The sequence below is a fragment of the Danio aesculapii genome, chromosome 19 (genome assembly GCF_903798145.1).
Source record: "Danio aesculapii chromosome 19, fDanAes4.1, whole genome shotgun sequence".
Lineage (NCBI taxonomy): Eukaryota > Metazoa > Chordata > Actinopteri > Cypriniformes > Danionidae > Danio > Danio aesculapii.
This window is the reverse complement of record NC_079453.1, coordinates 50,837,051-50,854,550: the sequence shown is the minus strand read 5'-3', so window position 1 is coordinate 50,854,550 and position 17,500 is coordinate 50,837,051. Positions and strand designations below refer to the sequence as shown.

At 38.9% G+C, this 17,500-nt stretch overlaps 1 protein-coding gene across 1 annotated transcript in view; it reads right to left on the bottom strand.

The window, feature by feature from the left end:
• LOC130246516 (ephrin type-A receptor 7-like) overlaps positions 1–17,500 on the bottom strand; it is a 178,909-nt gene that overhangs the window by 85,972 nt on the left and 75,437 nt on the right. The window contains exons 2-3 of the mRNA XM_056479503.1: positions 14,647–14,802; positions 4,648–4,995 (exon numbers count right to left, since the gene is read on the bottom strand). Of these exons, the coding sequence (XP_056335478.1) occupies positions 4,648–4,995; positions 14,647–14,802 (504 nt within the window). The remainder of the gene's footprint in view (positions 1–4,647; positions 4,996–14,646; positions 14,803–17,500) is intronic.

Genomic DNA, 17,500 nt, shown 5'->3' with positions numbered 1-17,500 from the left:
ATGCAAACTCCACACAGAAACGCCAACTGACCCAGCCGAGGCTCGATCCAGCAACCTTCTTGCTGTGAGGCGACAGCAGTACCTACTGCGCCACTGCGTTGCCCATAATATAATATCTAAGAAATAATATCTAGAGAAATGAGTGTATAGAATACAGTAAATGTGCTGCAGTTTATTACAAGGCTTCTGTAGCGTAATACACAACACCAACCCAGACGATACAGCACTGCAAACTCAACTCTGAAATCTGGACTTTACTAAAGCTTCTCTGTTAAGCTGCTTTGACACAATCTATATTGTAAAAAGCACTATATATATATATATATATATATATATAAACATGAACTGAATTGAATATCACACATGTGCAGAACAGACTCTCTCACACTTTTCAATGTTAAACGTTGTTGGAAGAAAGATCAAGATGCAATTATGCAACTCAAGAGCAGAAATAAACGGGGAAAAATAAAAACATGAATCAGAAAATTTGGAAAACTGCTAATGTACAGAGTTTGTCTTTCTACAGCACACACACATTTAATAACAGCAGACTCATAAAGCTTTTCATATCCTTCTTGATCTAGACTGTGGTTGATTTACATCAGAATCAACCTGTCTTATACAGTATGCTGCATTAAAGTCATTTTCTGGGGCATTGTACACATAATGTTAGTCTTTCTTTCAGTTTTTCCTAAAAACATGCTAAATAATCTGCCAATGGGGTGAGCTAAATAATCTTATGTCAAATAGAAAAGACAAGATTATTTAGTTTAGCTCAGTGGCTGATTAGTTTGCTTACGCTATCGCCTCAAGTGTCTTATCTTAAATAGGAACTAAAACACCATAGTACCAGGCAGTATTCAACTGATTCGCTTAAAATGGCTGATGTATTCACAAATTAATCAACTCACTGCATTTAATTACAGTCTTTAAAGGTGATATATGCAAGTTTTTGACTCCTCTAAAGCATAAAAACATCTTAACATGTGTGCAGATATTCAGAAACATGCTCAGTGAACATTCTTGTTTATGCTGAAGTCAGATATTCTGCTTTGAATGTGCATTACGGAACGGCTGTCTTTGTTTTGGTCTCTTTAACCTGCCCAATGACAGTTCAGACCAGGGGTTTTAACTTATAGGACACACATCCACCCCGAGTTTGGCCAATTTCACTGCATTTAAAGTTCATAGCATGAATTACATTAAAACACATATACAGCTTAACTGATTCAGTTGTGATGGCTGAGCCTGTTTCTGTGAGGACAGCATGGTTGGATTCCTGACATGACTATACATAAACCATCTTCCACTGTCAATAAGCGTGAGCTATGGCATACTTGCTTTTGATGTACGTTCATCCAGAAAATTCTGCTTCGCAAGGCCAAGTTCACAGAGCCCTGATGGTGTGGTTGAGTCGAACATTAAGTTTACATGGACACCAATACTTAAGTGAACTAATTTCAAGAGGAGCACGTGATATGATTGACTACAGCTGATCCTCATTGCTAATCATTAGCTAGCCTTTCAGATCATTCTAAAACTACTATAAATATCCTGCCTAAACTTCATTCCTTATCTTCGTTTTTGGAAACACCCCCCCCCCCCCATCCTTCCCTTCTCCCTCCTCCTCTTTCATAATCGGGCAACACGGTGGCTCAGTGGTTAGCACTGCTGCCTCGCAGTAAGAAGGCCACAGGTTCATGTTCTAATTGAGCCAGTTGGCACTCCCTGCGTGGAGTTTGCATGTTCTCCCTGTGTTTGCTTGGGTTTTCTCCGGGTCCTCCGGTTTCCTCCCAGTCTAAAAACATGTACATAAGTGAATCGTAATACAGTCACAAGCACTTAACGCATACATAGCAAAAGGGGGCACTCAAGAAACTCCTGATCTCGTATCCTTCCTAATGCTCATTGACCAGGCGAGAACCTTGGGCTCATCTATCTGCGAGCTCAGGGTTCTCTCCCGGGACAGCATGCCAAACCTGCTATCATAGTCAAGCATTATCAAAGTGTGAACTCTTGAAATAAATTAATACAATTAAGACAATACTTTGATTAAGAGTCACCATGTAAACAGTGATTTTTGATGACCCTAATCCGACTTAAGTCATAACTGAACTAATCAGACATGAAATTAAGACGTAGAGTATGTATGTATTAGTGGCGTTATTGAAGTAAACACCGCAATCAAAGTATTACCGTCATGTAGGGGACACACACAAGTGGCTGTCAGTAAATGACCGCAGGCACGCACATCGTGAAATGCAGAGGTTTTTTTCTTTCCATTCGGCATGCGTTATTAAATTTCAATCAAACATCACTCTTCCACCAGTCTTTACTCCTTATTTGCGTATAATACCCCAGTTTGTCATGGAAGAATGAATGAAATATTCATGAGTGAATGTGAAACTGCTGAACTGCAGTTAAAATCACGTAAAATTACAGGAAACTCTTACATGAAAGCTCTTAAACACCTTAATTATATTATTGAATATTAAGGCAAATAACTAGACTACTGATGTGCATGTAAGAGTAGTCAGTAGTGTCTTCAAATTAAGTGAAAGATCCAGAAGGGAATCCTGCTGATTTGATTCAGAAGGCCACTTTTTTGGAATTTGACTTTCATTCCCCATCATTCATTTTAAAAAGCACCCAGTCTATTTTATTTGTCTATGTTTTACTCGAACACATTAACTCTACAGGTGCCTGATAGTTAGATGTGGAGTTAACATTAATCAGATTCACTCTAGTGAACACATAAAAATCAGCATCATAATTACTCAAGTGCACGCCTCAATGTCTTGCGCCCCGCTTAATAGATGCTGGCGACCCACAGTTTGAAAACCGCTGGTTTAGACAATTATATGCCAGCAGCCCGGGTTGCCAGATGGTGGAAAACAGCGTATTTCATTCATTCAGTCAGAAAGGCTCTCACAACATGCGTCCGTGACTGAAATGTGACCTCTGGTGGACAGTAGCAGAATCCGAAATGAGACACGTATTCAGAGTTCCACATGAGATTATTAATTAGCAAATAATTTAAATATTAGCAATGTAAACATGTAAACAATGTAAACACAACACACTACAGGACGAGATTTGCAGTGATGAGCAGTTTGGCTGTTTGCACCAGACGAAACATGACAGAAATGTAAATCCAGCCATTCAGAAGCTCAGAATAGTGCACTCACTGCACTCCAACACAATGGTGAGGTTTATAATCTAATGAACACATATTAAACCTCTTAAAGATGATTAAATGTAGATGCTGAATCACTGATATCTGTTGGTTTGCACTGAGTCTCAATTCTGAAGTTCAATCTCAGATGGTTTATTTTATTCTCCAGATCTGAGCTGAACTATCTGCTGCTGCTTTCAGTATATAGTAATAAATGTGATGTAAAATGCCATTCAGACTCACATTATGAGCATTTAACACTGAATACAGCACATGAGCTGTAGCTGAGCTGATCATTGTCAGTTTATCCTGTTGTTCAGCTGTGAGAAATAGAAGCCGTTTCGAATATATCAATTTCAGGTGTGGGTTGGGGCAGACTCCTTTTAATATGGAAATACTTCCTTTCCATCCCGTTGCTTTAATATAGAACACGACTTAAATCAGCCTTTAGGCTTGATAGTCAGGCTCGCATTGGTCCTCAATCTGGCAACCTGCGCTTGCATGTGTTTTGATCCAAGAATGCAATTCTTAATTCAATCACTGGGGGTCAAACTTACATACTACACCTTTAATTTCAGCTGTGAAAATTACCCTATCAGGGGCCGGTCACACTTTTTCATTCTGAGACTTTTTTTTTTGGCGAGGCAACCACTGAATCAGTGGTAATATGCATTGTCATTATTATTTCTGTCTATTTAACCGGGATAATGCAGTATAACATTGCCAAAATGCTTATTTTATACACTAAAACAAGATATAATCAATTTAGAATATATACAGCTGAAGTCAGAATTATTCACCTCCCCCGCAACCTCCCCCCCCCATTTGAATTTCTTTTTCTTCTTTAAATATTTCCCAAATGATGTTGAACAGATTCAGGAAATTTTCACAATATATCTGATAATATTTTTTCTTCTAGAGAAAGTCTTATTTCGGCTAGAATAAAAGCAGTTTTTAATTTTTTTAAACACCATTTTAAGGTCAAAATTAAGCTATATTTGTTTTCGATAGTCTACAGAATAAACCATCGTTATACAATAACTTGCCTAATTCCCCTAACCTGCCTAGTTAACCTAATTAACCTAGTTAAGCCTTTAAATGTCACTTTAAGCTGTATAGAAGTGTCTTGAAGAATATCTAGTCTAATATTATTTACTGTCATCATGACAAAGAGAAAATCAGTTATTAGAGATGAGTTATTAACACTATTATGATTAGAAATATGTTGAAGAAATCTGCTCTCTGTTAAACAGAAATTGGGGAAAAAATAAACAGGGGGGCTAATAATCCTGACTTCAACTGTATATATAGAAACATTTTGAATAAAAAAATAAATAATAAATACCTATTTTAAATAAATAAATAAAATAAGAAAACTATATCAACTAAAATAAGACAAAATAAGTTAAATATAAAGAATATAAAAACAGTTTTTGAAAAATGTAATTAAATTAAAAAGCTAGAGACAGTACCTGGCAGGCTGGTGGACACGTTGACCTGCGTGTAGAAGCGTTTGTTGGGCAGGAGCTCCGACACTCCATTATGAGCCTCCACACTGAAGGAGTAGTTGGAGTTGGGCAGCAGGTTCACCACAGTAACGGAGCGTTCAGTCAGACCGTTTTGCTGCGGGACGAAGCCCACGCTGGCTCCACACGCCTCACACTGCAGCTGAGCGGCCCTCGGGGGCCCCACGCACCTCCGACACCCCACACTGTATGACAGATCCACCCGTCCACCAGAGTCATTTGGTGCAGCCCATTCCAGAATGAGTGTAGACTGCTTAAGGGTAAATACCAAATCGCGGGGAGGAGAGGGGGGGCCTGTGTGCAAAAAAAAACAGAAGGACACAAGATGCTTAGGATACATTAATAATAGATTAATTATTTGTCGTTTACTCGGTTAATAATAAACCTTCTATTATTTTTTAATTAGAGTTTCTGTTGGACAAAAAAGAAGATATTTTGAAGAATGTTGATAACATTGACTTCCGTAGCAGTCATTTTTGTCTTGCTTCTAGTCCAAATATCTAAAAATTCTTAAATCAAGAAGCATTTTGTAGACAAGCAGACAATATAGTCTTGTTTACAGAGAATAATGAGTCAAAATGAAGTGAGTTTTCTCCTTAAGCAAAATAATCTGACAATGGTGTAGGCAGAATAACTTTGTGTTTCTTTTTAATATAAGTTTATTTTGCTTAACATATTTGTTGTGTTTCCCATTACATTTAAGCATTCTGCATTATTTGACATCAATAATGGATTCATTGTATATCAATCAACAAATGCTTGAAATGCAATTCTGGAACGAGACACATATACAGCATGATAACCTGAGTATAGAAATGATCTGAACTTTAAACACACACCAATAAAGACCAAAAAAAATCATTGGTATTAAATAAATGTCACCAGAACGCACAGTAATTTACATGATGATAATTACTCCTCAATGAACTGTAATTCCTTTAATAATTCAACCCAATTAGCTACAACTGGGTGAAGCTTAACGGAGCTTGAGGCTTAAATCGCTTCAGGGAAAACTAATGAGAGAGAAACAGCAGATACAGGAATACATTACAGCTACATCTAGATTTTATTACATTTAGATAAACCTTTGAATACTTTTATATTCTTTTAAAACCAAAATGTTTAACAGTCTTTAATAACAACACAAATTATAGCAAGTATCTCTGAGCCTGTATCTCTTGCGTCTTTAAGAGACATTATTGTCAAGATGAAACCATCTATTTGTGGTACTGATGTTGTCCCTGCTCATTTTTTAAAGTGTGTTTTTGAATCAATTGGTCCTTCAATTCAGACAATTATAAATAGTAGTTTCGCTACTGATGTTGTACCACACAGTTTTAAACATGCAATAGTTGAACCACTGATCAAAAAGCCAAATTTGGACAGTTCAGTTCTTCCCAATTTTAGACCTATATCAAAACTGCCATTCCTTTCTAAAGTTTTAGAGAGGCTTGTATTTTTACTGCAATCATATTTAGACCTACATGGGTTTCAAGAAGTGTTCCAGTCTGGTTTTAAATCTTGCCATAGCACTGAAACAGCACTTGTAAAAGTTTTTAATGACTTGTTGTTAGCCACTGACACAGGACATCGCGCTGTTCTTTTGCTCTTAGAGCTTACAGCTGCTTTTGATACAGTAGACCATAAGATTTTAATTTCTTGCTTAGAGCACTGTGTCGGTATTAAGGGTACTGCCTTGGAATGGTTTCGGTCATATTTATTTGACAGAAGTTTCTCTGTTTGATTAGGGGAGTTTATGTCCTCATCAGCACCTCTCTCATGTGGAGTACCTCAAGGTTCCATTCTTGGACCTATTCTGTTCTCCTTATATCTGCTTCTGTTAGGGTCGATTTGTAGAAAGTATAGGATTTCATTTCATCTTTATGCAGATGATGCACAGCTTTATTTGCCCTTAAAACGGAAAGATGCAGGGTCCATAACACCATTGTTAGACTGTCTTAAAGATATTAAATCTTGGATGAAAATTTTTGAATGTGCAATGAAGAAAAGACAGAAATGGTGGTATTTGGGTCCGGGGGAACTCAGGATTGTTTGGATCTTGGTGTGTTAAATTCTTTTGTGAAACCTAATGTAAAAAACCTGGGTGTTATTATGGATAGAGACTTCAAACTGGATAAACAGATTAATTCGGTAATTAAAGCTAGCTTTTTTACAGTTGAGGCAATTATCCAAATTAAAGTCTTTTTTTGTCTTTTAACGACTTTGAAAGGGTAATGCATATTTTTATCTCGACTCGACTAGATTACTGTAATGCCCTCTATGTGTGTATTAGCCATACCTCCATTACTCGTCTGTAGAGGGTGCAAAATGCTGCTGCACGTTTGCTATCGGGGACACGCAAACGGGACCACATTACACCTATACTGGCTTCTCTTCATTGGCTTCCTGTACAGATCAGGATACATTTTAAGATTTTGATTTTGGTGTTTAAATGCCTAAATGGACTAGCACCAAGATACTTGTCCTCATTAATCCAATTGTACACTCCATCAAGGGCACTTAGATGTACTGATCAGCTACTTTTGGCTGTTCCATGTGCAAGGTTAAAAACCAGGGGGGACCGTGCCTTTGCAGTGGTGGCCCCCAAACTTTGGAATAATTTGCCTCCCTACGTTAGGCAGGCTGCCACCCTTTCTGTTTTTAAATCAAGTCTTAAAACCCATTCTTACTCTTTGGCTTTTATTACCATATGAGAGTCATGTGTCTGTTGAATTTGTCCTTTGTTTTAAATGGTGTATGTGTGTACAGCACGTTGGTAAGCACTTGTTGTTTTTAAAAAGCGCTTTATAAATAAACTTTGACTTGACTTGACTTGACAAGTTATCGCTCAAAAATAATGTTTGCATGGGTATTTAGGGACATTTTGTCTTGAAAATATTATCTTAAAGACTCCCAATATACCTGTTTGCAAACAACAATCAGATGTTCCCTCTTAAAGCTTTTAACATTTATTTTACATTTACTTTGTATAAAAACAGGAGGTATAGGCTTTTTCTTTAAATTATGCAATGAATTACACCATTATTAGCAATGCCTTTATTGGGAAGGATTAAAGAAACATCTTAAGACGCATCTTTTTAGTAAATCATGAAATTTGTGATTATCACTGTCACTTTTATGCCGTTTGCAATCTTTTTGCCTATTTATTGATTATTGCGTGTGACTTCTGGCTTCTTACTGGGATTTAGAGTAAGCTTGTAATTCTGCCATTTTTATGTGTTGTATATCTTGTCGTGCTTTGAGTTTAAGAAAAGTGCATCATAAATAAAATGTTGCGTTATTATTGTTATTATTCATTCATTCATTTTCCTTTTCAGCTTTATTAATCAGGGGTCTCCACAGCAGAATGAACCACCAACTATTCCAGCATATATTTTACACAGCACATGCCCTTCCAGCTGCAACCCAGTACTGGGAAACACCTATACACACTCATTCACACACACTCATACACTACAGGGCAATTTAGTTCATCAATTCCCTTATAGCGCATGTGTTTGGACTGTGGGGGAAACCGGAGCACCCAGAGGAAACCCACCCCAACACGGGGAGAACATGCAAACTCCACACAGAAACACCAACTGACCCAGCCGGGGCTCAAACCAGCGACCTTCTTGCTGTGAGGCCACAGTGCTAACCACTGAGCCTTAACTTAACTGGCCGTAGTTTGGGTGTTTGGGTGTTTCCCAGTGTGTTTTCCGCTGTTCAAAAACATATGCTGGAATAGTTGGCGGTTCATTCCACTGTAGTGACCCTTGATGACAAAAGGGACTAAGCTGAAGGAAAATGAAGGAAAATTTTGAAATTCTAGAATGAACACACACACACACACACACACACACACACACACACACACGCACACACGCACACACACACACACACCCATTTGTTTAACGCAATGTCCTCATATTTCACCACCTTCTGTAATACTGGTGTCATACTCATACCCATGTCATTATACAGATTTGTGTCCTGATTTGTCACACACACATATACACACACACACACACACATACACACACTGCACTAACTACATCTTAAAACTAGCTAAACTTATTTTAAACAATTTAAATCAATGAAATTGTCGATCTCCATTATATGTTTGGCTCTTTTCTTAATGCCGTACTCTTGGGTTTCTGGAATGTACATCAGGTTTTCACACATGCATTCAGACACCACAGATATGATGACATGTGTGCAGATGATCAAGTCTCCTACAGTTTCTATAGGCACACGGGTTATAGAGAATGAGCTGAGAATCCACCAATCACAGGCCGAGCAGCGGTGTGTGTGTGTGTGTGTGTGTGTGTGTGTGTGTGTGTGTGTGTGTGTGTGTGTGTCTCACATCTCAGAATGACTCTTGTGATTGTCCATGAAAAGCAGCTGATTTCACGGTGAGATGAATATAGAGTGATTCACAGAGACTGGTGTGTGTGTGCGGAATGAAAGGAGTGTGTTATCTCTGAGACGCTCGACACACTGCACACGTGTGTTAATAATAATGTGTTCATGAGACACACTGAGCTGATGCTGGACATTTACATCACAGTGCATGAAGCTCACAGATACACATCAGCAGCTACAGGGGCCCCAGCCCTTAACACACACACACACACACACACACACACACACACACACAAACACACACACGCACACACACACACACATGCATGTATGCATAAAAGATACACACATACATGGACACACAACACATACAGACTCACATGCATATATACATAATTTACACAGGCATACACAACACACTCACACACATGCAAGATTACACGCATATGCATACATACGCAATGCACACATGCATGGAAACACCATACACAAACACACAGCCATTTACATTCATAACACACATATAAATAGATACACAAAACACACACAAAGTCCTTAAAAAACACATACGCACACATGCGTACACACACTGATGCATACACACATATGCATATATACACAATACACACATGCAAACACACACATATGCATATATTCATAATAAATACACACATGCATGGACACACAGCGCGTGCACACGCAAACACACACACACACAATCATATATACATAATTCACAAAGGAATACACAACACACTCGCACACACACATGCATGACCACACACATATGTATATATACACAATACACACATGCATACACGCACACACACACAGACATATGCATTTATATACATAATGCACACATAAGCAGATACACAAAACACACACAATGTCCTTAGAAAACTTACACACATGCATGCACACTGATGCATACACAAATATACGTATATACACACATGCATGGACACAGCACACACACAAACACACATGCATATATACATAATTCCCAAAGGAATACACAACACACTCGTACATACACATGCACACACACACACACACACACACACGCATATATACACAATACACACATGCATACACACACACACACACACACACACACACACACACACATATATACACAATACACACATGCATACACACACATACATGCATATATACACAATACACACATGCATACACACACACATACACATATGCATATATACACACAATACACACACACGCATATATACACATGCACACACACATTTGCATTGATATACATAATACACACAAATAGATACACAAAACACACACACACATCATGTCCTTAGAAAACACATACACACATGCGTGCACACACTGATGCATACACAAATATGCATATACAGTATACACAATACACACATGCATGGACACAGCACACACACACACATACACACGCATATATACATAATTCACAAAGGAATACACAACACACTCTTTCATACACATGCATGATTACACACATATACACATGCATACACACACACACATGCATATATACACAATACACACATGCATACACACACACAACACACGCGCGCACATATATACACAATAAACACACACACACACACATATGCATATATACACAATACACACATGCATACACACACACACACACACACACACACACACACACACACACACACACACACACACACACACACACACACACACAGACATGCATATATACACAATACACACATGCATACACACACACATATGCATATATACACAATACACACATGCATACACACACACATATGCATATATACACATGCACACACACATTTGCATTGATATACATAATACACACAAATAGATACACAAAAAACACACCATGTCCTTAGAAAACACATACACACGTGTGCACACACTGATGCACACACAAATATGCATATATACACAATACACACATGCATGGAGACACAGCACACACACCACATACTGATACACACACACACACATGCTTGCATCCGTATAGATTCACACAGACGTGCACACTCATACACAACACACATGCACACTCACACTGTACACAAACATGCATAAATATATACTTCACATAAGCATGCACATACACAACACACACACACACACACATGCATGCATATACACAACACTCTTGTACACTACACACTAATGCATACCAACAAATGCACACACACACACACACACACACAATACACATTGATGTATACACATTTAACACAAACACACACAAGCACACTGGAGTTTTTCTTGATTGCAGACATCTCTCACACATCACACACACACACTATGCATACACACAACATGCTTTCACACACTTTCACATAAACAGCACACACCACACATATGCACACACACACACACACACATGCATATATACAGTATACATACAACGCACACACACACACATATGCATACTGTACATGTATAAAACACACACACACACACACACACACACACACACACACACACACACACACTCAAAACAGAACCACACTTAAACACTACAATCTAATTCTGTCATCTAGTCTCACTTTCTTCATTAGAGACACGACACACACACACACACACACACACACACTCACACACACACACACACACACACACACACACACACATACACTCTCTCTCACACACTCACAGTAATAAACTAAGCGGCGGCATCTGCTCATAGGAGTCAGTGTAGAATCAATAGCATAATTAAGAGCATCACACAGTGTTTCTCTCGCTCATACAGCAGCGGTCGGATCAATGCAGTAATTAGTGGTGTAAATAAAACACATAAGCAGTCAGAGAGTCGTTCAGACCAGAATAAAGAGCTGCTCACACACACACACACACGCGCACACACACACACACACACAGCTTAAGAGTTTGATTTCTGTCCCACTAAACACAATTGATCAAAATAACTATTGTTTTGAAAGCGGCTTCTGCCATTGGCTGAGAATAAGATAAGCTCCGCCCTAAAGGCATGCTATTGGCTGAGCGGTTGACAGGCTTCTGGGCCTGATTTCAGTGAAATCAACAGTGAAGGTTTTATAGTTACACTAATGATAAACACTGAAGAGTGGATTTAGGATTTTAAGTCAGTGCTTGTATAAAATACAATGAGTTTGAGCAAACACCGTCTCCAGAAGCAGACAAATGCAACAAATAACCTGTAAACCGTAATGATCTACTGCTATCTGGTGATTCTGGCTCCTCGTCTATATTACTGCTCCTCAATCTAAGCTCTGTCTTCAATACGGTCTCTCATGATTTACTCCACTCACGTCTCTGTGATCAGGGTATTTCTGCTACTGCTTTCTCTTGGGTTTCTTCATATCTCTCAGATACACAGTTTGTAATGAGTAAGGTGCATGGCCCCTTTAAGAGCACACACGCTTTATGTTGTTGCTATAGTTGTATTAGACACGAGCCCCTACATGTATGTGAGGGTAAAGTACTCTGTTGCTCCGCTTATTTGACATTTTCTTCAGTAACCCTGTGTGCGGCATTAGTTTGTAAAGGACAGTGTACTCATTTCCTGGACAGTAAACTACTACTAAAGGAAACCGTCTTTGCAAACTTTGTTTATTTTTGAGGGCTATCCATATTGCTCAGTACGCAGGCCGTTATAAATACTTCATCTCTGTTAAGGATTTCCGATCGCCCACTGTCCCCCTGAAGCGAGGTTCTAGGACCCTGTTATTTACAATTTACTTAATCCCACTTGGTCGGATTTTACAACGTCACGGTCTAAACCAGGGGTCACCAAACTTGTTCCTGGAGGTTCGGTGTCCTGGAGAGTTTAGCTCCAACCCTAATCAAACACACCTGAACAAGCTAATCAAGGTCTTACTAGATATTCTTGAAACAATCAAGCAGGTGTGTTGAGGCAAGTTGGAGCTTGACCCTGCAGGGACACCGGCCCTCCAGGACCGTGATTGGTGACCCCTGGTCTAAACCAAGGGTGTCTAAACTTGGTGCTGGAGGGTCGGTGTCCTGCATAGTTTAGCTCCAACTCTCTCCAGCACGTCTGCCTGGGAGTCTAGTATACCTAGAAAGAGCTTGATTAGCTGGTTCAGGTGTGTTTAATTGTGGCTGGAACTAAAACATGCAGAACACCGGCCCTCCAGGACCGAGTTTGGACACCCCTGGTCTAAACTATCACATTTACGCAGACGCTATTCAGCTTTATTCTGTCTGTACACCTTCTCCATCCGCACAAATTGATCAAATGTCTGCTTGTGTGAAGGACATTAAAGATTGGCTTAACCCAAATTCTCTGAAACTCAATATGGACAGAACTGAGATCATTTTTATTAGCACCGCAGCGCTTACCAGCAATATTTAGACCAGTCTCTCCATGAGATTGCCGGCTCTCACATTAAAACATCTACTTCTTTAGGTGTAATCCTCGACTCCTCACTCTCCTTTCAGTCTCATATTAAAACTGTTATTAAATCTGCATTCTTTCATCTACATCAGGGGTCACCAAACTTGTTCCTGGAGGGCCGGTGTCCAGCAGATTTTAGCTCCAACTCTAATCAAACACACCTGAACAAGCTAATCAAGGTCTTACTAGGTATACTTGAAACACCCTGGCAGGTGTTTTGAGGCAAGTTGGAGCTAAACCCTGGAGGGACACCGGCCCTCCAGGACCGAGATTGGTGACCCCTGATCTACGTCGTATTGCCCAACTGCGTCCCTTCATCCATGCATTTGTCTCTTCACACATTGACTACTGTAATGCCCTTTTCATTGGTCTGCCTGCCAGCCTCATCTCCAGATTAAAATATATTCAAAGCTCTGCGGCTAGAATACTCACTCATACCCAACGTTCTGCTCATATAACCCCAATCCTGTACGACCTCCATTGGCTCCCAGTTGCATACCATATTAAATTCTAAATTCTCCTCCTTGCATTTAGATCCTTAAACAGCCTAGTTCCCTCTTATCCTTGCAACATGCTTGTCCCTTACACCCCTACTCGCTGATTACGTTCCTCTGACTATGACTCCTCCTTGCTGTTCTTCGGTACCACCTCTCTTCAATAGGGGGCCGATCATTTAGTGTTACTGCACCCAAACTCTGGAACTCTCTCCGACGCTCACTCTGTTATGTTAATAATATCTCAGAATACAAATCTTTACTTAAAACTCATTTGTTTTCTGAATGCTTCACTTCTGATTTGATAACCTGATCATTTATTTGATCCACCTGTACTCTGCATATTTGTCTCTCAGGTCTTGTTTTGTATTTCCAGTTTGTTATATTTGACTTCTTGTATGTTTGTGAACCTGATGTTGTCTCTACTTGATTACTGTTTCCTTCAATGTCTGCTCATACTATCTCCTTTTGTTACATTGATTGTAAAGTGTCCTTGAGCTCTGGAAAGGCGCTATATAAATAAAAATTATTATTATAAATTTAGTTATTGCCTTTAATATGGTTATAAAAACCTGCTTTTATTCTAGCCATAATGAAACAAACATGACTTTCTCAAGAAGAAAAAATATTATAGGAAATACTGTCAAAATGGTATTATGCTTGTCTTACGTGTGCATGGAGCGGACGGCGGGTCCAGCGGCGTCCTGAAGTGATCGTCCTCACACACACACAGCACTGAACCCTCCTCTTCAGCTTTACTGTTAGCCGGACACGAGAAACACTCCTGCTGCCGGGAAGACATCTTATAGGTGCCTGGAGGACAAGCTGGAGAAGCAGAAAACACACGGTCAGCGAGTCGAATACACACCAAACAGGAATTAAACATTCAAAATCGAAATTCAAAAATCGAAATATAAAAATCGAAATTCAAAAATCTAAATATAAAAATCTAAATTCAAAAATATAAATATAAAAATAAAAATTCAAAATCAACATTCAAAATTCAAAAATCTAAATATAAAAATCTAAATTCAAAATCAACATTCAAAATTCAAAAATCTAAATATAAAAATAAAAATTCAAAAATCTAAATATAAACATCAAAATATAAAATTTGAAATTCAAAAATCAAAATTCAAAATTCAAATTTAAAAAAACTAAATTCAAAAATTAATTCTAAATTCAAAAACTGAAATCTAAAATTCAAAAATCAGTCATTCTTTTTTTTTCGGCTTAGTCCCTTTATTAATCTGGGATCGTCACAGCATATCCAGCACAACTTATCCAGCATATGTTTTACGCAGCGGATGCCCTTCCAGCTGAAACTCAGTACTGGGAAACATCCATACACACTCATTCACACACATACAGTATGGACAATTTAGTTTACCCAGTTCACCTGTACCGCATGTCTTTGGACTTGTGGGGGAAACCAAAGCACCCGGAGGGGGATTTTTGTGAAGCTTTGGTCGTGTTTGACAGGGTGCGCGCGACGTGTCTGAAGAGCGAGGAGGGATGTGGTGGGCAGGGTGAGAAGGGTGCGTGACGTGTCTGAGGACCGGGAGGGAGATGTGCGATTTCTGGGAGATTATCACTCGTTTGTGTGCATCCGGGAGTCTCTGTGCATTAGCGGGAGACTCCCAGAACTTCCAGGAGACTTGGAATGTCTGGAATGACCTCCTGCCCTACTCATAATTCTTTCTTCATATAGCCGTATGCCTATTACTATTCCAGACGGAATCTGCAGACTATTTCTGCGGAGACATTTGGTAAAAATCTGTGGATTTCTGTGGAATTATTTTGGGAGTATCATAACTAAAACCTTAATATGTGAAATAAAAAATTATATCTTTTAAATTTTTATTTAATATTTATCTTAATGTTTAAAATCCAATTAGATTCACTTTATTTGGTAAACAAAGTAAAATATCTCTACTAAAATATTACTGTACAAACTGCATTGTAAACAAATCAGATGAACATTTTCATATCAGTCAATAATATTACTTTAACTTAAAAACTGAATAAATATAGATTTACACACATTTACTCAAGTAAATAAACAGAATTATTGATGGGCTTAAAATCTGTGGAACTCCGCACGCGCAGATTCCGTGTGGGCCTACCTAGTACATTCATAAAATACATTCATAAAACACTGTGATATAGACTCGGATCGTATCGCTTTCTTACTACAATCGATCCGCTCCAGAGTTCGTTTCAATCAAGCCGAGACCACCTCATTCAGGCGATCTCGGATCGATTGTTTTGGCATGGATCCAAGCGCGAATGCTGGATTCACATATGCCAAACAAACCGTGCTAACTGGGGAAACGAGACCGTTTCCGAATCAAAAGTCTAGGTGTGAAAGCACCCTTAGATATAGCCCCATTTGTAATCTTTAACATTTTCATAAGTAACTGTAATTTAATTAACTGTAATGAATTACTGTTACTTTTATTTTGTTATTAAATTACGTAACGCCGTTAAATCTACCTAGTTACTCCCCAACACTGGTTAAAACACATCTTACTATAGTGAAGGCATGAAGAGCAAAGACATGCTCCGTAAAGCACACTGTACTTCAGCACTGCCACGAGGACACACACACAGCTGAATCCAAACACACTGAAGGCAGAGATTAAAGCCCATATCCGTTGAAACACACACACACACACACACACACACACACACACACCATATTTCTCATAACTCCACATCAGAGCAGCTGAATGCATACGGATCCATTTATCTATGATGGCCTCAGCAGGGGTCATTCAGAATATAATAAACAAACTAAAGCAGCGATCTGATTGGCTGTATATAGTCTAGTGCCGTGAGGATCTATAATGCAGATGGAGCAGAAAGTCCCAGCGGGGGTCCAGGTTGCAGAAAATCCTGCATAAAAGAAAAAGCCAAATATCTGGAGGGAAACAGACCGGTGGATGAACTTTCATGCTAACACTGTAGTTTAAGCAACAATTCACACCATTTACTACCGCTGTATTACCTGCTTATTAATGAAGAGAGTTTAAACCCTGTTGTGTGTCAGCAGTGTGTGAATATCTCCAGCTTCTAATGGTAAACATGAATTAATTGTATGTTTTATAATCAGACATGATAAACAGTCTGCAGAAACACTTTGATTGACATTCTCCCTTTGTACGAGGGGGAAAGCCCCGCCCACTAGTCTCCATCTCATTAGCATAAACAGCAGCCCTGAGTGAGAAGCAGCCGTCTGTCCATTAGCCATTAGAGTGTTTGAGCTGCTGAAGATAATGTCAGCATAGACTAAGAGGATTATAGATGTGGAGTTTTAGATGAAGCACAAATGAACAGTGACAGGAGATTATAAACACGGCTTAAATACACAAACAACATCTATTACACAGTTTATGAAAAAAATAAACTAATGTTCACAATGCTGATTATGAAGAAGCCATTTCTTAAAATGATACTTCAATCAGTTAAATAACATACACTACCTGACAAAAGTCTTGTCGCCTCTCCAAGTTTTAGGAAA